Source organism: Erigeron canadensis, chromosome 4 (assembly GCF_010389155.1).
Source record: "Erigeron canadensis isolate Cc75 chromosome 4, C_canadensis_v1, whole genome shotgun sequence".
Taxonomy (NCBI): domain Eukaryota; kingdom Viridiplantae; phylum Streptophyta; class Magnoliopsida; order Asterales; family Asteraceae; genus Erigeron; species Erigeron canadensis.
The window spans coordinates 2964318-2987694 of record NC_057764.1 but is presented as its reverse complement, the minus strand read 5'-3'; the positions used below and the strand labels follow the sequence as shown (position 1 = coordinate 2987694).

Below are 23377 nucleotides of genomic sequence, written 5' to 3'. Positions count from 1 at the left end.
AATCTTTAGAAGAATTTATCATTTTTTCTAAGGAAAATGTTAAATCTTTCTAACCAAATAGCCTAATAACCATTTTAAAACATTAAAAAGGTGACATGTGGTATTTACTAATTTTCTTTTCCAATCTTGTCCTCTAATTTTTTCAGAGCTCTAACACTATTTTATATGTTATTGTAATTAGAGGTTATGAATAGCTTTTAATTGACTATAGGAGTAACTTAACACATGTCTTATGTTTACTAAGCCATTTGGTTAAAAAAATCAAAGACATGTGATGATTATAGAACATCTCCTCTAATTTTTTCAGAGCTCTAACACTATTTTATATGTTATTGTAATTAGAGGTTATGAATAGCTTTTAATTGACTATAGGAGTAACTTAACACATGTCTTATGTTTACTAAGCCATTTGGTTAAAAAAATCAAAGACATGTGATGATTATAGAACATCTCTATAAACATGTTGTAGCATTCTAAACTATTAGTACAACAACAACAAAAAAAGCTGTTTATTATTATTACTATTATCTTTTTTAATTATTGGATCCGGTGATTTTAACTTAATTAAACTATTAACAACTTTAATCATAAAAGGTTAAAATGCACCATTTATGGTAAATTAAGTGGGAAAAGGTTTACCTATTTGAAAAAGAAATGTTCATGTGGACCTTCTCGCTTTCATTTCATGGCCAAGTTAAGGGAAAAAAGATGGGGCCAAAAAGGCCTTTACCATGCTTCTTCATCTTGGAGGGTGAAACACAACATGAGATAGATTCCTTCTTTCTTTAAACGTTTTTCTTACTCTTTTCAAATTTGTAATAAAATTATATTCATAGTGCAACATCTAATTATATATAATATTGTATTATAGTTTCATTATAATAAAATATCTAATCATATAGGACATTGTAGTTTTTTAAAGGGAAATGATATTCATATAACATAATTTGACAATATACAACAATATCTGCATTATGCCGTTGTATCCTCTGCAATAAAGTTTGTATATTTTTGTAGATTACAAAATTATGTTGTAAGAATAATCACTCTCCTATTTTAAACAGTCTACGAGTAAACTCCTGTTACTTACTTACGTAACCTAATGACAAAAAACAATCTTATATGCCTGCGAAACACCATAATGCTGACTTGGCTTTGTTCAACTCAGGTTTGAACAAGTTACCTATAGCCAACTAATCTATTCCATCGTAGCCTTGTACCACTACACCAAATTGGCGGTGGTTTGTAATATTATAGTTGGCTTGTATTATTTTTTATTATATAAAGTAAAGTTACTTTAACCAAAAGTATAATGTTTAGTATCGTCACGTATGAGCCAAATATTCGTATCATTGGAGTTGATAAATGCATGTATATGAGACCATATATACCTCTTTTAGTTGACAAGTCTATTTATTAGTGGGTTTTTATTTTTGGCAAATCATTAAATAACTATTACTAAGAATATGCATATATGGTTAGCCCTGAACATGGGTACCCAAATACATTTTAAAATTTGTATCACGTAAATTATCATGAATGGAAATATGCAACATTACATGACAAAGGAGTTTGGAATCATGTTTACACTAATTTGGTTATTTTTGGTGTAATGGATGCTATTTCTCACCCCCACGTAACTTCATTAACGTACATCGGTACATGTATGATACATATTTTGAAAATGCGGATTGTTGTAAATTCGTGGTAATTACAAGAACAACAGCGGGATCAATCCCTGAGCAGGGATATGAGATATGAGCTGTAGACAATCTTACCTCTACTCAAAGGAAGAGAGTTTGCTTTCATAGGACTTTCGGCCACAAAAAGCTAAAAGTCAGAAAATGTAAAAAGTTTAGTTACCATAAAAAGGTAATTAGTGTCTAAATAGTTTTTTTAAACGGCAATTTTGAACATAACTGGTCTCTCACTTTTAAAGATGAGGGCCGAGCTCTACGGTCTAAACAAAAGCTAAGGACTCATTTTCACTTGATTTGTGTTTTCAACGGGGTATTTTAAAGGGGATTATATCATTTCAACATAAATTAACCATACATTTTAAACAGTTATACAATATGTAATAAAATATATATGTTTATGTTTGGTCAAAATATGTTATGAGAATATCACCTTTTATTGTAAAACTTAATTAAAAATCAAATTCAATTTAGTCTATCCTAAAACAATCATCCGCTAATTTTTTCACTTCTATTATATATCTTGTGTAAGTATATGTAATTATGTATATGTATAATAGTTAAAGCGCATAAACTAAAAAACAATGCATAATTAAAACAATTTAACTGTTATTTAGTAAAAGTAAATCGTGACAGAATATATATGATACCTTTTTCTTGCTGAATGATTATTTACGATAACTAGTATAGATTAAATACTGAATCAATCGATTTATGAATCACAACTGCACTCCACAGATTTTCGATGGTGGATGATGATGGTGCTCTTTTGTATAATATATTTATGGCACTCTAACTCGTAAAAGTTGTGATGAATGTTCCCCAATTCCTCTTCAATAATTTTTTTCTCTAGCTGTTTGTTTAAAGAACCCCCACTTGAGCCTCAATATCTTGCTAAAATCAAGGGGAGTTTGATTGATTTATTACTTGAATACAAAATCATGTGTAAAGCTAACAAAATCCAAGAGAAACCACCCAAAAGTGGGATGTTTGATAAGTTCATGAGTAGGAAAAAAGATGGTGAAGTAATAATACATGTGAGTATAGATATTTTTAAAAATCTAGTTTAACATGCATCTAAATATACTCATTTTTTTTTATATAAATTTTAACTTTCGGTTTGTCATACCAACTATGGATATATTAGTATTTGAGACGTACTTTAAGATATATATTAAGTTTAAATCAGATTATGAGCAAAATGTTGTTAGATTTCCCCCTTAAACTGAATTGAAATGTGAACAAGCAATACCGCTATGTAGTTAAACTATTTAATTACGTGGTAAACAGGGAACGATCTAATTAATGGACCAACCAAACCAATATTTTTATGGGAAATGCTAAATACAGCAAGGGTTGTATTTAATATGTATAAAAAAACTTGTACCTTCCATATTAAAAGTCCGCCCTTTAATTTTAATAGTAAATATACAAACAAATTATGCACCTTAAACACAGCCCTAAGAGCTGTATTTAGCAAACCCCTTTTTCTTATTATGAAAGAGTTTGTTCATACAATTAATTCTTTGTGTCATTGACTCTTGTCAAACAAATTTATTACTCTTATTGTAAGAGTTAAAATTCTTGTACAGTATAATTTACTATTATATTGACAACTTCACAAGCTATAACTCGTATTAAACTATCAAGGAATCGAGTTTCTGTTTTTTTTCAACTTCAGTCTAATTAACATTATAAGTTGGAAAACTAATCTACTATTATAGCACTAATATTATGATATAGATAACTGATTTACTATCGGTCTTCCCATTATATTGACCAATTCTGTGTCAACGGAAGTTTATAGTACTAATATAAAATGTAAATCTTTTACGTTTTTACTCCAATCCAGTTTATCAGACAAAAGGTATGTTGGATGCGAAATTTATTATGTTTGAGTTTATAGTTTTGGTATAAATGTAAATAGACATAGACGAATATTAGGTTACGTTAATAATAGGCAGGGATAAAGTGACTACCATTCCATTTAGCTACCGTACCTCTTAAAAACATATTTCCTCCATTTTCAAATTAGAGTTTTCAATTCAATAGCTATAGAGAAAGTTTATGGGTGCATACAACTCAGGGCGCGTTTTGTTCACACAATGTTTTTATAAGGAATGAAATCTTATAACGGAATTATATTCTGAAGGAATGAAATTTGATGTAATGTTTTTTATTTTCTTAAAATTCAAGTGAATGAAGGAATCAAATTACATCCAATAACCCATGGATTGGAGATTCCATCATTTGATGGAATGTTTACCTTCCAATGGAATGAAATTCCATCATCTTTTGACAACCGAACGTACAACGGAATGAAATTCAATTCCATCAGATTTCATCAGAATCTGTGAACCAAACGCGCTTTCAGACGTAGAACCAAAAAAGCCAAATCGAGTCTGAACGAGTTGACTCGGGTTCATGTGGACATGGGTGTTAGTTGTTGACTTTTAAGTCAATTGAGGTGGTTTTCATTTTCAATATGTTGTCTTTTAGTAATCAAAGGTAAGGTTGTAGACTTTTTGACAATTTTGACGTAAGCACTAAACAATAACTTGGAATGGAAATGACATGTTTTTCATTTCTATCATCTTATCATTTTCTAATCAGAGTTTCAAACTTTTATACATGACAAGATTTGCTTGGATTGTGTTCTGCTTTTTTGTTTACACTTTTCACTACTACTCCATTTCTTTTTATGTTTAATTTTCAGTTATATGTTACAGATTTTTCAATCGGTATATAAAGTAAGATATAATATGTTTGTTTATATTTTTATCATTGATGGTTTAAGAAGGGAATTGCTAATATTCAAGACATTCTAAACTTATTTCACTACAAATTGAATTATAATGTTTAATTAGCTCTTTACACATATCCGGAGGGTATTGAATTGCCTATTCGATTATCATGACTTAGACTCACGATGATCAAGCGATGGTGTTTTTTTAAAACTAGTTATTTTATGAAAAACGTGATTTATTTCCATTTGTCTTTTGTTTTACCAAAGTTTAGAAAAAAAAATTTATCGGGCTTTTTTTAAAAGCAGTGCTAATTTATGACTACTAGAGTGGTGTCCGCATGTTACAGCGGCGACGGTCTATAATGATTTAGACACCGTAACGGTTTATAACGTACAGTTTACTTTCATGAGATGCGTCAATGCATGATCTAACCATATATATCATTCTAAAAATAAGTCGTGTATTAGGTGCAAAAAATAATGAAGTGCAAACACTGACCATGAAAAATAACTATTTACAATTGTAAGGAAGGAGACCAAGACAATTAAAAAAATAAATAGTCAAAGATTAAAATTTATACAAAAGACATAATTTGTTCGTAATTTCGTGAGTTATAAAAAGACAATTATTGTTTAAATATTTTGTAATATAATTTATGGCAATTAAAATGTTTTTTCTAATTATCCATAGCAATAATAATTTTAGAGTTAATGGGGATTTTATAAAAATAGGGGTTTTAGGTAATTGTGGGTTTTTTTATTAAGGGTAATTTCGAAATTTTAGGGATAAGGTGTGTGGTGGTAGTTTAAATGTAGGGGGTATATTAGGTAATTCAAAGGTAGAGAGTTAAATGGAAGTGGTAATTTGTTTATATAGGTAGTATAAATTAACTTATTACTAGTGAAATATATAATTTCTAGGAGAAATTACATAGAGGTTTTGGTGATAATGTGTCAATTCCGTAGGTAGTTCATACTCCATAGAATAAAACCCATATGGACTCTTACTTTCAAACCAAACACCCACTAACATCATATATCAACCCGAAACAAACGCTTTCACTACCTTTCCCTGCATAAAAATCTTCCAACCAAATACTTCTTTAGTGAACCTATAGCGATTTCTATCTTAAAAACCAACGCCCTAAGATGATTTGTATGATGTTTCCAATATTTTATTTGTAAAAATAACAACAGAGTATATGTCAGGTCGTTTATCTAATGTTATCTAATATTTTATCTAGGGAAAAGTAAGTATGAGACTGTTATGCACCTAACTTGAGTGAAAAACCCCTTACATATTAATATTTTAATATTTTAAATAAATACATGGCCCCCCATGATTTTACCTTTTAAAAAAAGATATGTGAAGAGTTTTTTACCCAACTTGAATGCCTAACAGCCTCATACTCCCTTCCTTTTTTATCTAATGCTAGTATATGTTTTACTATATATATTATTATATATCAATCGATTCATATATGGGCGAATCCTGTTGGCATTGGTGGCAGAAGATTCTATCTTTTCTGTACATTTGTTCCTCCATTAAATTTTGACTAGTTTCAAACCAAAAGTATATACTTTGTTAGTAACATAGGAATTAAGTGTTTTTATATGGACTTGATTTCGGTATACTCAAGTTCAAGCCTGAAATAATAGGTTTATCTCTATTAACTATTGTGTTTTCGGACGGATTAGTAGGGGATTTCTTTTCATTGGGTATTTGAAATAGGATGAGAGAATTATCTAGCACGGACCCGGTTAAGACAACGTATGCTAGACCTCCCGTTGTCGAATCGTGAAATGAAGTTTTAATGAAATACACCTTTCAAAAAAAGATTCCTTCAAATTTTATTTATAAAAAGTTAGAAAATTTAGACCATTGAATTATAATCAATGTTTAAAATTCAGAGATAATCATTAAACGTTGAACATTGATTTTGATACAAAGGTTAATGAGACTTTAACTTTACCCTTCTAGCAACTTAAAAGAATCGCTATCTGTTACTCTATAATTTATAATTGTTGATGACAACAATATTTTACCCATATATAGTGTAATATAACGATATGTCTTACCCGGTTGTTGTACGAGACTGCAATAGAAACATCACAATGTAAAAGTTGGTGGTGCGACTTTTGTTGATGAGGTTTTACTCATGTCATTTTTAAAGTAAGTGACATGAGTTTTTTCACATAGTTTGTAGTCTTCGGAGCTAAATTCTAGAGAAAATTCCAACTTGACTTTATATTGTACGACTTATATCTCTAGAATAATTTACAATTGTATTTTGTTATACGTATTGTAATTGTATTTTTCTTGCAAGTATCGCCTTCTATTATTAGTAATAGTATCCTGTTGTTCCATTAAATATAAATTTCATGTCTTAAATTCTATCATACTCTCTGGTCATAAAGTGAGTTCAGTTAAATATATATAAAGCTATTTATTGTTTTGCCTAAAAATTGTTCAATACTAAAAAAACATAAGAATAAGGGTACAGTCCTATACGCTGTTATTAACGTGCATAAATCCGTTATACTTCTATCATTAAATTCAAAAGTAAAATTTTAATTGTTTTGTATATATGTTAATGATAACTGTTAGAACTATTATTAAAAAAAATGATTTCCGCCAATACTACACTAACAAATCAACGAATCAGTAAAAAAATTTTCCAATACATTATCCCTCTTTCACACTCAATACCTAATACATCTAATACATTCCAAAACATTCAAACCAAATGCCCAATACATGTAATGCACTCCAATACATTCCCTAAAACAATTGTGGTGGCCACCCCATTTGACTCTAATACACTCCGAATACGAAACATTCGATGGTGTGTGGTGAGCATTGTATTCGAAGTTGAATACGTTCCAATATATGCCTCATTGGAGTGCTTTATCCAAATTAAAATTCTAATACAAAAGTCAAAGAACGGTAATGATTAAAGTTTGCAAAATATGCATATTGTTTAGTTTATGATAACTTTGACAAGAAAGGTTAGCTGTTACATACAAATATTATTTTTCTTGTATATAACATGTCGGCTAGTAAGACAAAGCTGAATAGATTAAATTGTAAAAAAAACTAAAAACGCTAAAGTAAGGTAGAAAATCAAGGCAATGATGACGCTTAACTAACTTTTGTTAGGACTGGACAAAATGATCAACAAAATTAAAACAACAATCACAAGGCCAGAAGCTAAAATGAATAACTTTGCACTCTACTCCAAGGTAAGATTTAATTAGATATATTAGAACTTATGTATTTTTGTTGGAAAATTCATGAAGTAATGGGGCTAGGAGATCCATGGGTGACGGGTTTTATGTTACGTATCAATCAGACTATATGATCGCATCATTTTACTGTTAACCCGTTGTCATATTCATGGGTGAATGGATTAACGAGTTTTTCCTGGAAAATAAACCAAACGCAAAGATAGATTGCCTGTTAAAATCTCTTTTAGCAAAACCCGAATTCTACTAGTCAAACTTTATTGACCAAGATATTCTTTAAAATCCAATACAATATCTTTTACAAATTCGGTGGGCCGACAATATAAAGTGACAACAACCTTCACAGTTTGAAAACTTTGCAATATGAATATGCTAAGTCCTTAATAATTATAATTAGTTGTTGGGAATCATTACATGTCATCAATTGATTTTAACCTAAATGCACTATCTATTCCTGATTTATGCATGTCAATTGGGCTTTAAGATTAGTGTTGTGAAGTTAGTTAAAAAAAGGTAGTAGGTTGAATGATTTATTTCCAATTGTTAAGAAACAAAAACCAACTAGTTTCATCAAATTAGTTCGTATTCAAACCGATCCAGGACTCTAGTTGTGGGTCTTTTCACATAATGGCCTAGGCTGTGTTCCCGAGTTTGTTTGAAGAGGAAAAAAAAAAGAATGAAAGAGAGAAAAAAAAGGGAAGGATTGTTCTGTGCTCCTCGGTTTGAAAGGAAGAGGAAATATGGATGCTCCTGAGTAGGGGTGTTCATCGGTTCGGTTTTCGGTTATTTGGTCTATTTGGTTCGGGTTTTTCGGTTTTTTTTATTTTTATTTTTCAAAACCAAAACCGAACCAAAACCTAATTCGAAATAGAAAGACCAAACCGAAAACCAAATTAGAATTCAGTTCGGCTTTGGTTTAAAACCAAAAAAACCAAATATGAGAAACATAAATTTACCATTTCTTTTTGTCTTAGTTGTGATTAACCAAAATAGGTTCATAATTTCAATTTTCACCAAAGTAGTAAATTTAAACCATATGGATAAACAAATAACATAAGTGAAAGAACTAAACTCTTGTTTATCATCATTATTAAAAATTATTCATCAAAATTGAATTTATAATTTCATAAAGTAAAAAATACATTAAAAATTGTCCATAAAAAAAAAGATACGAATTAAATATTTTTAATAATACATAATAGTAATATAGGTTATTCGGTTTTTTTGGTTTAACCAAATTCATTATCCTTTACCCATAACCAGACCAAAATCCGAATATATAATTCGGTTTAGGTTACAAACCAAACCCAAAACCAAATTCAAAAACGGTTTGGTTTTATTCGTTTTTTAAACGGTTCGGTTTACAGTTTAACCGGGTAAAAACCAAACCGTGAACACCCCTACTCCCGAGTCTCGTTTAAGAAGAGAAATAAAAGAAAGAGCTCTAATTAGCCCGTCTATAGTTATTTCTTTTGATCAAACGTGTATATATTATTTGTCGAAACTCGAAAGAGAAATATATCGAGCATTGGGATAGCGGGCTCATAGAATATAGACTGGGCCTAAAATTGGGTTGTGACTTACTAAGCAAGTAAGCATATATGCTTATTGGGCCTTTATATGGGTAGTAACTGACTGGGCCTTTAAATTGGTTGTAAATTACTACGCATATTGGCCAATGTTTTCAAAACGAGATGAACATTGAACCGAACTCTAAGGCGTTTGAGGGTTTAAAAGGTTTAAATGGACTAGTAAACCTAGGCATTAATTTTTTTTCTCAAAATTTTTTTCTATTTCAACTAAAATACAACCCAACAAAAAAATATAAGCAAAATAGTTAACAAAATAAGATAGCTAACAAAACTTGGAAGGGTTGGAATGCCGTTTCCATTCAAGTCAAGGGTTCCATGGTGCAATTATGTTTTGTTTTACAAAAATATGGATATACCGCAGATATATACCATAGAGTTTGAAAAATAGTAATTGATCACAAGGTAAAACCGGAGTATTCGGAGACAGGTTCCAGACTATTCTTTGACTATTCCATGATTGTCTTAGAGCATCTCTAATGGTAAAATGTCAAAAACCTTTTTGTCAAAATATGTATAATAGTATGTAAGAGATTTTTTCATAAAAATCTATGTACTTCAATGGTTAAAAAAATTTTGAAAGCTTAAATTTAAATAAAATATATTACTTTATAACAAGAACTGGTTGAAGAAATAGTCAATAGATTAGTAAATAATAAGTTTTTCATTTTCTTTTTCATTTTAAAAACTATATTATATGTAACTTTTAGCTCTCAAAAGCTTTTTACCATTGGGATGAAAAGTTTTTTTAAAAAATCTCTTACATATTTTTATACATAATTAGACAAAAAAGCTTTTTAATTTGCTTTTTACCATTGGGATGAAAAGTTTTTTAAAAAAATCTCTTACATATTTTTATACATATTTAGACAAAAAAGCTTTTTAATTTTTACTATTGTAGATGCTCTTAAGATCTTTTGTAAAAATAATAGATGTTGACAAATGGGCACCTTAGAATTGGTTGTACATCTCCAATATTTTGATTGTTTTATGTCTTTGAAGAAATCAAGACTGTTATATGAATTTCATAGGCCCGGTACAATATAAGCCCGCCAAACATGATACGTGTAGTTTTTTTTTTTTTTTTTATGCCCCACTTACATAATTGTTAAACTCTTACGAGTTGAGTCGATTTACACCAAAAATGAGTCGACTCGTTAGGTGATTCGTTTTTGTCCAGACTCTTACGAGTTTCTGTGTGAACTTGGACCGAGTCACGAGTCGCAAACTTATAATTATTGCAATTTTATACTATAGTTATATAATATATTATACTTAATATGCTACATTGATTTGTGTATTATATATGTAGTTTTGATCATTTTATTACAAATTTGGAGATAAATTATAAGTTTATGTCTCAAAACTATTGAATATGTAACATTTTAGTAAATTTATTAAAATAATGAACTTATATATTGCTAGTAAAAACGTCACACACACACACACATATATATGTATATATATATATATATATAGTTATATTATATTATGTAGTATTTAAAAATGTCATGACTCTTACGAGTCGAGTCACGTTCCAAGTTACGAGTCAAAAAATCATGTTTTCAAGTCAAGTTAAAAGTTACGAGTCAATAATTATGCCCTCTTAAGATTTAAAAGAAGGCTTTGAACTCTTTTGGTTTTCATTTTTGTGTTTTTCATATCTAGATTCTTGTTCCAAAGCCTTATGTAAAAATATATTTAAACAATATGGGCATATATGTCAAAGTAAAATGCCAAGCATGGATGTTAAGTTCAACGAATATGATACCGACTTGGCTACCTGTATAAGATCTATCGAAGCATAGAATCCGTATATGATTTTATGATCTTGTCCCAATCTAATCTTGCTTGACTTGAAAAGGTTAATAAAGAAAAGGGATCAATTAGAGGATGAGTAACGTACTTTTCTTTTTGTATATGGTCGCCTATTATATTTTTTTATTGATATATATTACTTACAAACTTACAAAATTTGTATATGGTTGATATGTGAAATCGAGTAATAAAATTTATAAAACACGAACTACTAGAAAACTGACTACAACACACTCACAGGCAGTGAACCCGTTCGTATGCAGTATAGTAAACTGGTAAATCCGAAATTGTTCACAAGGACTTTGAAAGTAATTGCAAAAATAGAGTAATTCAGAAAATGAGGGGTTTTTATGGCCGAATTGCCACGTTGCAAATAGTTAGTAAAATGAGTTAGTAATCCCTCACGATTAATCGGAAAGAGAAGTTTGTTGTATTAAACAATAAATAAAAGGTCATTCATCTTGAATTCGCTTGACAACATGTTTGGATTGCACATAAAATAACATGTTTGGATTGCACATAAAATGAAGTTCAAATCCAATTTAGTTGATTAAATAACCGAGACTTAAACAAAGCACCAACCCCGTACCTGTCAAGTTAATGACTTCATTCGACTCTCTTGCTTAAACTAGTTTCGTTATAAAGACCGGTACCCCAAGATATTATTTATTACTTTGCTAATTTAACACTGGTTTTGGTTATTAAAATAACAATTACATCTATCGATTGTACCAAACTGTCAACACATTTATTCCTATTATTATTGAATGATTATCTACCGTATCCGTCATAGATTCAATCACTTGTACCCAAACAATTGAAATAAAATATATGAAATCAATAATTACCAAGTAAAGGCTCTCGCAGTAGTTGTTCTATAAGGGAATTATTTGCTTCAATTACATTGATCCCCCTCATTATAGTCCTCCGAGAATCAATAGCATTTCGTCGGAATAAATAAAGACACATATAAATCTCCAATCAATTCAAGATAAATTATAAGGAACAAATACGTTGAGATCTCGATATAACGTTAAATGCAATCAAAATTGAATTAATAAAAGTGTGCAATCCTTACATATTGTCTTACTCCATCAAGATAGATGAAAAGGCGATTAGCCACTCATATTAAAATACGAATAACAAATCAAATAAAGAGAATTCATCGTTACCGAATACAAAGGAATGAAACGAATAACAAAAATAATCCAATCGTAATCAAGATTTTCAAAGATAATTAATCTTAAGAAAAACGGCTTCAAAAGCTCCCAAAATCGGCTGGATAGTAAAAGTTAAGGTTTAAAGAATGTTTTGCAAGCTATTTATGGTTTCTCAAAATAATGCCAAAAATCCCGATTCGCCTTGCATCGCAATGTAAGATTGCGTCGCAGTCTGGCTTTGACTTCAATTGACTTTGACGAACGTTGACTTAATGCTAGCTCATATCTGGTCCCACTACGTCGCAACCTCTTAAGATTGCGAAGCAGTCTATATCTCTGTTTTATGACTGCGACGCAGTCCACTGATGCGTCGCAGTTTCCTGTTGACTTGCTTTGACCAGCTTCCAACTTCAGTTTCGTGCTTTGTAAATCAGCCGTAAGCACTCATTTTACTTCAGAAAGATCGTTTTCTCCAGAATTATACCCAAAGTACCTACTAATATCCTGAAACACTAACATATACCATAAAAGCATCAAATGTACACGAAAACGACTCTAAAATTACTTACAAAGAACTAATTAAACCATGGGAAATGAGTATAAAATACGACATATGAATGGTTGACCAATTTCTTCATGCTTACCTCTCATGCTCGTATCTTCATATCTGAATCTCTCTCCTCAACAAAAACCAGATTTTTCCCAGATCTTCCAAAAAAAAAAAAAAAAAGATTTTCGAAGTAACAAAACTTAGATTTGGACCGAATTAAACAAAAAACATATCCTGGATTAGAATCCGACCCCGAATTAATCGAATTGGATTGAAATAAACCCGAATTTCAATTCAACTCAGGTGATCTAACATTATAAACCTAGAAGTTTATATATTGAATAACATTATCAACAAAGAACTATAAATCTAGAAAGAAAAGAAATTAGATATAGCTGATCCATGACCGACAGTCGTGGACTTCGACCAGTAGACCAATCGTCGGAAAACCCCCCACGGAGATGGTGACTGCCAATAACGATGTCTTTGCTGCTACTGATGGTAGTGAATCGAACGAAGGATGAACAAACTGCCATGGCTGCAATCATCGAAAATTACCCCGTCAAGATATGGTAATTCTCAGACTTCATCCCGATTTACTCAGACAACAACAAATTCCATCATCACTGCCTCTGAAAAAGAGGGTGTTAGGTAAGAAGAATATAGTTAGGAACAAGAACGTATATGTATTAATCATTATATTTCCACCATCTTCACAGAAGATAATAAAACAAAGAAGGGAAGTAAATATACGTAAAGAAATTTAGTAAGGAAACTAAATAATCATACTTTAGATCTTGATTTGGGGGATGTTTTATGGAGCTTTTATGTTTTAGCTTTTTACGATGTATATGTAAATATATTAATTATAATTTTATTTTACTAGCACATTACCCGCGCAATGCAGCGGTGGTCGTGATAATGCCGTTGCAGTGGGGGCCGAGTGTTGGTGGTGGAGATGGCGTCGAGTGATGTGGATAATTGATGTAAATGGTTAATGAAAATATATTAAAGAATAAAGGATTGGTAGTGTAAATTAATCATTAATGTTATGAGGTAGTGTATGTTGAAATATTTTAAGGGGTGCTAAGTGAAAATATTACTTATTTTCAACATTTTTATAAATAAAAAAGACTATTTCTTTTATAATATAGTATAGATGTGTGTTGGGGGTGGGGTGGGGTGGGGGAAATCTGGGTTTTGTTGAAGAGAGAGAATCAGATATGAAGATATGAGTATGAGAGAGAAGCAGGTTTGAAGAAATTGATTAACCATGTACAAATTTTGTAAGTTTATGGATAATGTATATCAATAAAATATATATAATAGGCAACTATGTACAAAAGGAAAAGTACGTTATTCATCCCGTGATTAATCCCTAAATAAAAATGCTAACCATTGTTGAATATTTGAATAATCGATGATGAATGAATATAAAATAAGGGCATATCATACGTACAACAGGCTGTACGTATTCTCGATACAACAACATAGAAAGTTAGGGGGCATTTATGATATGTTTAAGGATCAAAATGTAAAATTTTTAAAATGTAAAATTTTTAAATTTTTTTGTCTGTGCAGTACCTAAGCCATGGTATAGTTTGTTGTACCCATCATTTTCCCATGGTGGAAGATTGAAAAATAAATGTACGAACAAGAACTCTTTGGCCCATATGGTGTTTGTAAGAACTTTTTTTCGAAAAGTTGTAAGACTATGAAGACCGGTGTTGTAGACGTCAGCTTTGTCTAAATTATCTAAAACTGGTCTTTGCCTATGTGTCTCAAACATGTCTCAATTTTATGAAAAAACTTATAAATTATCTAAGAGTGGTCTTCGCCATATGGTTAAAAAGTTGTGCATCTATTGATGAAAAATAAGGGAATTTTTTTTTTTTATAGTATTAAAAGCAGCATCGTTCGAATTAACCGTGATCGTTTCATTATTCAACTTTCTCAAATGTTTCGGTGGCTTTAGACACCGACGAGACCCAAACCTCTCCAAGCCCACAGTGGTGGCGGCACTCTTTTCCGCGGACCATCTCAACCCATCACAAGTCCGCCCGACGTTCCGTCGCCCTCATCTCTATCTATATATATAAAGCTATCAGAAAGTGCTCACGTGGCACTCTCTAATCCTGCCACCTCAGCATTTTCCTACGTGGCGTCACCGTATTAGTCCGAATGACAAGTCTGCATCCACAAAAGCATCATATAATATTAACTAGATTTTTATCCCGTGGGAAAACCGTGATTTACTTTAGTAAAATTGTTTTAATAAAATTGAGTAAGAATTAAGTAAGATCATTAAAGGTAAAAATATAGTTGAAATATATAAACGGTTAAATCAATGACATGTTCCACCAAATCTTATAAAATGATGGCATTGCAAATTCAAATGACATATTATAAATCTTATAAAATGACATTAAAATCCAAAGATTATAACACCTAACATAAAAAATAATTTGCTCAAAACATGGAATAGCATGGAGTAGCACCGGTAGTTTTGTGTCAATTGCTCGCTTAAAGACATATTATAACTTTGTACTAAAAATGTACCATTATCCTAAATATACCATCATCTTAAACATAAACAAATAACTTATCTTTTTTTACCCATACAATGACACCTACAAAAAGAGTCTTTACTCTTTAGTCTTTAGTCTTTATTCCACCTTTTATCAATGACACCCAATGACAACATGATCATCTGTGCAAGCATAAAAATCAGCACTTATATCAACACTTACCCATATGGTTCAATATTCATCAAGACCTACAATCCCTTTGTTGCTACACAAATTACCCCTTCTATTTAACTGCAATCCATATTCAAACCATATTATTTATAAATTCTACAATCATATTTAACCAAAATCTAACTTTTATCTTTTCTTATCCAATACTTCTGCCAATTCAACACCAACATATTTATACTATATAAATTTTCCACCTATTTATAATAACAAAAACTAAATTCTACTACAAAATATTATAAATAATAGAAATTAAAATTATACGAATAAACTAACTTATATTCCATCTTAAATGTATCATCTAATTGGAATGTGCAAAACTTGGTCCTGGCTCACGGAATCAAAGAACTGAACTCAATGGGGCTGAATCATCTCAGTATCAGTTGGTGTGTGATTCTTGGTTTCATATTCTCATACTAGTGTCACCTGAACCTAACCAAACCAGACTAGTATAGTTATGTTCGGTTCTCTTGTTTCATATTTTTAAGAATCGGTTACCGGTCTAGAATTCTTTAAAAGTTGGTTCTTGGTGAGTCCAGTTTAAAACAAGAACTAACCTGGCTATTTTATTGTTGAACCAAACTAGTATAGTTATGTTCAAGAATTCTTTAAAAGTTGGTTCTTGGTGAGTCCAGTTTACATCAGTGCTTTCTGTTATTTTGGCAGTCCAAAGTGTTGCCTAACTTGGAGTCAGTTATTTTTAGTCAATTTATTTATTAAGACTACTTTGACCTTTACTTGTCCCCTTTATTTTTTTTGCTTCTTACTGTGTCGAAATGAGTAGAGTGCTGATAATGTCAGGATAGGTGTTGTAGAGTTCCTGGTTTACAAATGTTCATTGTTATCACTAGTTTATGGCACGAGAAGCGATAGCTAAGTTTGTGCAATATAATGCATGTATTGTAGTAGTAAGACGTTTTTGGTTTGCCAAATATACGCAGTGACTTTTGTTCCAGATTATTGCTCTTAGAGAATAGTTTTACGGGGTACGGGATAGCCCAGGAAAACCGAGCCCGTACAGTAAACTGGACAGAACCTGGCCCTTAAAATCATGGGCCGGTCCTTGGGACATTAATTTAATAACTTACGATTCACGGCCCGGGCCGGGTTGAGCACGTACGGGTTGGTCCGGTCTTAGCCCATGATATATGCTTGTGAAGATGTTTGGAGAAAAGTTAGTGTTGAGCTTTGTAGGCTATGTCTAGGTTTGTTATACATTAATCCTTGGTTTTTTAAATTTAATATATATTAAAACTTCTACTTTTATTGTGAACTTATTTAAAAGTTCTAAGACTACTCTTGTGTCATCGATTCTTTATGTATTTTTTTAGCAAATTCCTATAAATATTGTTATGTATTCGGTTATGTACTGTTTAGGTTAAACATGAACTAATCTTTGGATCGCTAACAAACTTACAAAAAGATCTGAGATTTGGGTGTCTAAAATCTTTTTATGGTCATCTTTTTATGTGTTCTTTCATGCCGTTAAAAATACATATAATCATTTTGTTGCTATATTCAATTTAGGCGAAGATGAAACAAATCAAACTAAAACTTGCCGAAGGTTCGAATGATACGCCTGGACCAGATGATATTTTTTCTAAAGTCATGGGTAAGGATCGCAATGGTGATGCAATCATGTATGGTTTGGGTGTTCGTGCTTCTGATGTATGGGGGGTAATTCCAAATCGTTCAGCATGTCATAAAGAAAACATCCAATTGAAAGCTCGATGTGAAGAACTTACTAGTGAAGTGGACTGGTTAAAAGCCCAAGCAAAGATTAATGGGTCGATGGATGGTTCCAGTGATCCGCCTTTAACCTCGCATTCCCCTGTTGTGACCAATGGACCTGCACCTTTACGGGTATGTTTCCGCATAAAATCCTTACTGTTCCAGCTTTTATATGACTTGATAAATTACAATACATACAGTATCTATAAAGCCCTACGTAATAGTAACAAACAGTGACACTGGATGAATGGACCGAGTTATTAAACCAAAATTGATCAGTTATTAGTTGATCCCTACCTTCAAGTTGATTGAAATGTGTTTCTGGAATCTTGATAAGATTGTTTCATGATACTTTTTTGGATGGTTTTTAGATAGTAATTTCCATTTTGGATTGTTTTCATGATAGTTTTACGACTTTATAAATTTCCTAGTAATCACGTTATGGATTTCGCCATTTCGGTTTTTGTTCCATGTAGTCTTGCTTACATTGTGTTTCTATTTCTGTTTTTTACATTATGTTTCAATTTTAGGTTATGTTTATGTTTATGTTTCTGTTTTTGTGTTTGTTTTAGTTTTTATTAATTGTAATTCTTTTTTGGTTTCCGTAATTATGTTTCTGTATCTGTGCTGAATCTGTAGTCATTGTGTTTCTGGAATGCTGCTGTAGTGAATCTGAAATTCTGTACTGAATCTGTGTAGTTGATAATCTGTACTGAATCTGCTATCAATCTGTTCTTGTAAATCTGTTCCTGTAATTCTGTCGCTATAATTCTGTTTCTGAAATCTTGCTGCTGTAGTTCTGTTCCTAAAATTCTGTTGCTGTAATTATTTTCCTGAAATTCTATTTCTGTAAGTTTGTTGGTGTAATTCTGTTCCTGAAATTCTGCTGTTGTAAGCCTATTGCTCGCCTTAACTTCTTTGCTTCTATGTCCAACTTGTTAGGTTGTTGATCAACATATAAGTTTATAGGTACTAGTTGCTCATGCACTGAATAATACAACTGTTTAAGCAAATACATGTTTTAATTTGATCAACTCACTAGTTTGTATACTTTGGTTACTTGTATATTGCTCGGTCTTTTCAATTTGGTGCTTTAGGCCCGGTCCATTCGTCTCGGTCTTTTGTTGCTCGGTTTCTTATACATAACATGATTAACATATCAGTTTGTATGTACTAGTTTGTGCACAGGATAGTACATTTGTTTAAGAAAATACATGTTTTGATTTGATCAGGTCACTAGTTTGTAGAGTCTGGTAACTTGAATTTTTGCTTAGTCATTTTAGCTCGGTACTTTAGGCCCAGTCCATTCTTGTCGAATCTTTCTTGCTTGTTTCTGATACATAATTTGATTGCTAAAATCTAGGTTGGAAATGAGGTTTTCCTTAAAAGCATTCTAAATCCAACTGAGACTGTAGCAAAAGGATGGGTGAAGAGCTTGGACCCAAATGACATAGTTGGTGGTATAGAGATTGGGCATGGATGGTGTGAGGTAAACGTTCAAGTTGCAATAAAAAAAGATGAAATGCTGGTCAGACCTTATGGATTATTCTCCACGATTCAAGATTCTCTTGGTGCAACTATTGCATGGCCTTGCCCGTTCATCTCGGTATGTATTTCTTAAACTTTTCCATTTCCTTGTCTTGGCTGTCTCAATAATATCCATCAAATGTTGATGGCATCGAGGTCGTCGGTGTAACCCTTTTTTGAGAAATGATATTAGGGTGTATTGTGCAGTTAAACCTAAGGTAAATTTTAAAACTTTGACTGTAGTTAAGAACAATAGAAATCATTAGAAGCGTATATAGTAGAAGCAATTCAATTAATCAGAAATAATGTTTACTTGTAGAAAAAAAAAATTGAAGTTCACAAAAAGAAAGTAGGTTGTCAACCTTTTGCGACTGTCTGACTGATGTAAAGATTTCATGTTTTTATCAAGCGGTCTGACCCACCCATTTTGCCACTATTTGTCATTGTTTAATCTGGTATAATGTTACTTGTGGAAAGAATATTGAAGAAATTGTTGAAAGAGATTTCATTGCCTATGTACGTATGTTCATACGTAGACAACAGCTAGATGTACTACTGCTGATTTTGCCACATCATTGAACAGTTTTGATGCTTAACAAAATAATGGATATTAATTTGATATCTAAAACTCCTAAGTCTGGTTTTTGCAACAGAACACGATACATGCTAAGCTGGATTTGACATATGTGAATTTTATAACTTTATATTATTATTGATCTTATTAAACTCAATTAATCAATATAAAATTTTATAATTAAACAAATATAACCTATCATGCTGTATACAACAGTTTCCTAGTATCTTGGTCACTACATTCTAGTCATTAAATTAACAGGGCATGTCAATGACCTGGAATATTGTGAAATACTTTAGGATATTCCAAGTTTGAGTCTATTTTGGCGTTGTGATTTTGGTCATATATCTATATATACTCACAGAATAAGATATATGTTCATTCTCCTGCCTGATCATGTTTTTCCACACGTGTGTTTACTTGTACTGGGCGGTTTGGTTTATGATTTATTTCAAATGGCTTGTATCAGAACATTTGGGAAATACGTAAATAAAAGCGTTTAGCTTAAAGGAATAGGTGAAAATGGTAAATAGACTGGTAAACAGACTGATCATAGCTCCTTTAGTTGCTACTTGCTGTCTCCTAGTTTATTAAACACATTAGCTGGTAATAAAATGGTGTTGATACATATCCAAGTCACAACTTTCAATACAAGAAAGGATGAATGACCATTCAATATTTTTATGTTTAAAATAACACTACTGATATTTTTGCTTATTTGGAAACTATTTTTTGTCAGCTTGGATTAATGGATTTTGTTTGCAGGTAACCTTCATTCTAGTCTTTTAATTTGTACTTGGTGTAACTAACAAAAGGGTCTAAAACTGATAACCGTACGTTTTCTGTTTAGTGGTTGTTGCCTACTGTATCTATAAGTGGATCTAATAGGATTCTAGTGAATCGTTGAATTTACATTGAATGGAAGGTAGCCCGTAACCAAAAGGATCTAGTTTAAACTACTATTCAGTTAAGCTCCATCCTTCAACCCTAAGGCAGCGACCCCTTCCTTATTACGAAGCCAGTTTTAGTTACAAGTTCTGTTGTCACTGTATTCTGTTTCGTTTTGGGTTCCTATACATTTATTTCAATGACCTCAGTCCATGTATGCAACATATGGTTTGTTGAAGGGCACTTGAATTGTTTTCTATACAATTACTGCGTCAAGTACTGCTCCTTGTGCCAACAGAAGTCACATTGTACTCTTATATTGATTTGTATTCCATCATGTGCAAACTTTAATTTTGAATTTTGCATGTCTACTGCAGCAACGACCTCATATGCCTGTTCACCCGGTTCCATCACATATATGGTTGAACATGTTAAACACAGTGTACTTAGATGTGATTAATTTATTATAGATGTGTTTATAAGTGTAGTTGGCTTAGTTTTTGGGATGTATATACTATTGGACTTTTAATGCTTACATATAGATGGTTTATTTGTAGGTAGTTCGTGAGGATTGAGGATGCACGATGACTTGCGGTTCTTGAGGATTGAGAAGGCATTATGGATGCTTGTTGTTTTCTTCATTGCTTTTAGTTCCTTTTATTATGTTACAAGACTTTATGTTGGATAGTGTTATAACTCAATGTTTAGTGTTTTTGTTATGAACATGCACGTTTATTTGAAATATAATAAAATTCCGTTTCTATCGTTAGTTGATTTTTTATACATAATAACTATTATGGTTTTATATATTTGGTGGTGTGTTTAATTGTTTAATAAAAGCCATTATTTAAATGTTTTTTAGTAAACTTTATACAACATTGTGAAAGTGTCCTAATATGTTTTTATTAGGACGCCATTTGGGTTATTTATAGATAGATATTGCGACTCTATAATTGGTTTCATAGTCTTAGTTGAGATATTAGGACCTTTTATTTTGTCCTAAAACAACAATTATATTACATTTTAAGAGTCCTATAAATTAACCTTTAAGGACGTTATAATGGGGTACCAAAATAATAAAAGTAGGTAATCACATGTTACGACATTGCAAAAGTGTCCTAATATGTATTTATTAGGACGCTATTTGAGTTTTTCATAGACATATTTTACGACCATAAAATTGGTCTCGTAATCTTATTTGAGATGTTAGGACCTTTTTTTTGGTACTAACGTAACAATGGTATTACATTATAAGGGTCCTATAAAGTAACCTTTAAGGACGCTATAATGGGGTACCAAGATAACAAAAGTAGGTAATTACATGTTACGACATTGCAAAAGTGTCCTAATATGTATCTATTAGGACGCTATTTGAGTTTTACATAGACATATTATGCGACCATAAAATTGGTTTCATAATCTTGTTTGAGATGTTAGGACCCTTTTTTTGGTACTAACGTAACAATGGTATTACATTATAAGGGTCCTATAAACTAATCTTTAAGGACGCTATAATGGGTACTAAAATAACAAAAGTAGGTAATCACATGTTACGACATTGCAAAAGTGTCCTTATATGTATTCGGACTATTAGGATGCTTATGACTTATTACGACCGCCTTACATGAAACCCTTTTAGAGTTGGTCCTATTAGACGAAAGGTCCTATAAAGTAGCATTATAGGACGGTTTTGGGCGTCCTAAAAGCCCCATTTTGTTGTAGTGGTAACAAAGCAGTTTAGATATGTAAATAAGAAGTCATTATCTTAAGTGACATGATTTCACACTTAGACTCATGATGTTGCTCCATAACAAAAGTTGTGTCACCCTTGGGAGTCTTACCAAGGAAGAGAATATCAATTAAACCCTACCTATTATGAAACATATACCTGGATTAAAGGCCAACCAAATGACACCCTCAAGCAGATAAATTTTCTTCACACATTTACTTCATTCAAGACAGATCAAACTCAAAAACTAATGAAAAGAACACTGCTCTTCTATACTTGAAACACATGTTGCTTCTATTTCGTGCTCTTCGACATCTACGTGTACATGCTCTTTATACTTGAACCACATTTGCAAAGCCCACCTTTTGCTTGTCCTCTTGTATGGATGGTATCTCATCTTTCCAACTGAGTACTTCATCGATGTCAATCCTTGCCTTATGTCCTCTCTCCATGTGAGGCCCTTCATACAAAATTGTGTCTCCGCAGGTAAAATACCATGTTCAGCATGAGCTGCTGCATTGTTAGCTTTCCCAGAATCTTCCACAGACATTTGGGGCCCACCGGTGGCTGGAACTTCAACTGCAGAATCGCGAACCCCGACATGCTGCTTTGCCTTGCCACTCTTATGAGGTTGATCATTTGAAGGAACATCATTCAACCCTTGAACCTCTTGAGAAATACTTGTATCAGCCATATTTTGCGCAACAACATTTGGTCATTTTTTAGCACCTGTAACTTCAATGACTTCTCTACACACAACAACTGCATCAGGTGCATGGTGTGCACCAATGTCACAAAAAGTCAAATAACTATAGAGTTATATAACTTAAGGTTGATCGACACAAAAAAGGTGTGTAAGATATAAATGTCATTTTTCTTATAACTACTATATAAAACAAAAAATGTATACTTCCCCACCACTCTCCAAAGACAGATTTCACCTCCTCACTTTTTTATATCATACTCAAGTGGTGATGCAACAATTGTTTTGCAATCCAATTGCTCGATTACCTCTTCTGGCATTGTGTAATATCATACATATTACACAAGGGTATACACCATCAAACATGAACTTTGTAACTTATTTATATACCTCGCCAATAAAAAATATGATCCATGCTTGTAACGTTGAGGTCTTCGCCTTAGATATCTCATCCCTTGACGGCCATTTTCATCAGCAACCGCCTCATATAAACTAACCACCAATTTCAATGCCTATAATAATCACACATGATATCAAAAGCTAATCTCATTTAGTCCAAAAAAGCAATAAAAACAAAACTCCTTAGTCTGTTGACCTGAAAGAAACGAATATGTACCTGTGGATATGTGCTTCTTCTTTGTGTTCATGTATATTTATAGTGGC

At 31.8% G+C, this 23377-nt stretch overlaps 1 protein-coding gene and 1 long non-coding RNA gene across 2 annotated transcripts; one reads left to right on the top strand and one right to left on the bottom strand.

Moving 5' to 3' along the window:
* Positions 1 to 13022: 13022 nt before the first annotated feature.
* LOC122598292 lies at positions 13023 to 13659 on the bottom strand. Its single transcript, XR_006323576.1, has 2 exons — positions 13596 to 13659; positions 13023 to 13438 (listed from the first exon to the last, which is right to left on the bottom strand). It is a non-coding gene; the product is annotated as an uncharacterized LOC122598292 (long non-coding RNA).
* A 3436-nt stretch (positions 13660 to 17095) lies between these two features.
* Positions 17096 to 20857, top strand: LOC122595414. The gene is made up of 4 exons (XM_043767767.1): positions 17096 to 17425; positions 18657 to 18899; positions 20660 to 20734; positions 20840 to 20857. Exons 1-4 carry the CDS (start codon positions 17096 to 17098, stop codon positions 20855 to 20857), a joined length of 666 nt encoding a protein of 221 aa, XP_043623702.1.
* The last annotated feature ends 2520 nt before the right edge of the window (positions 20858 to 23377 follow it).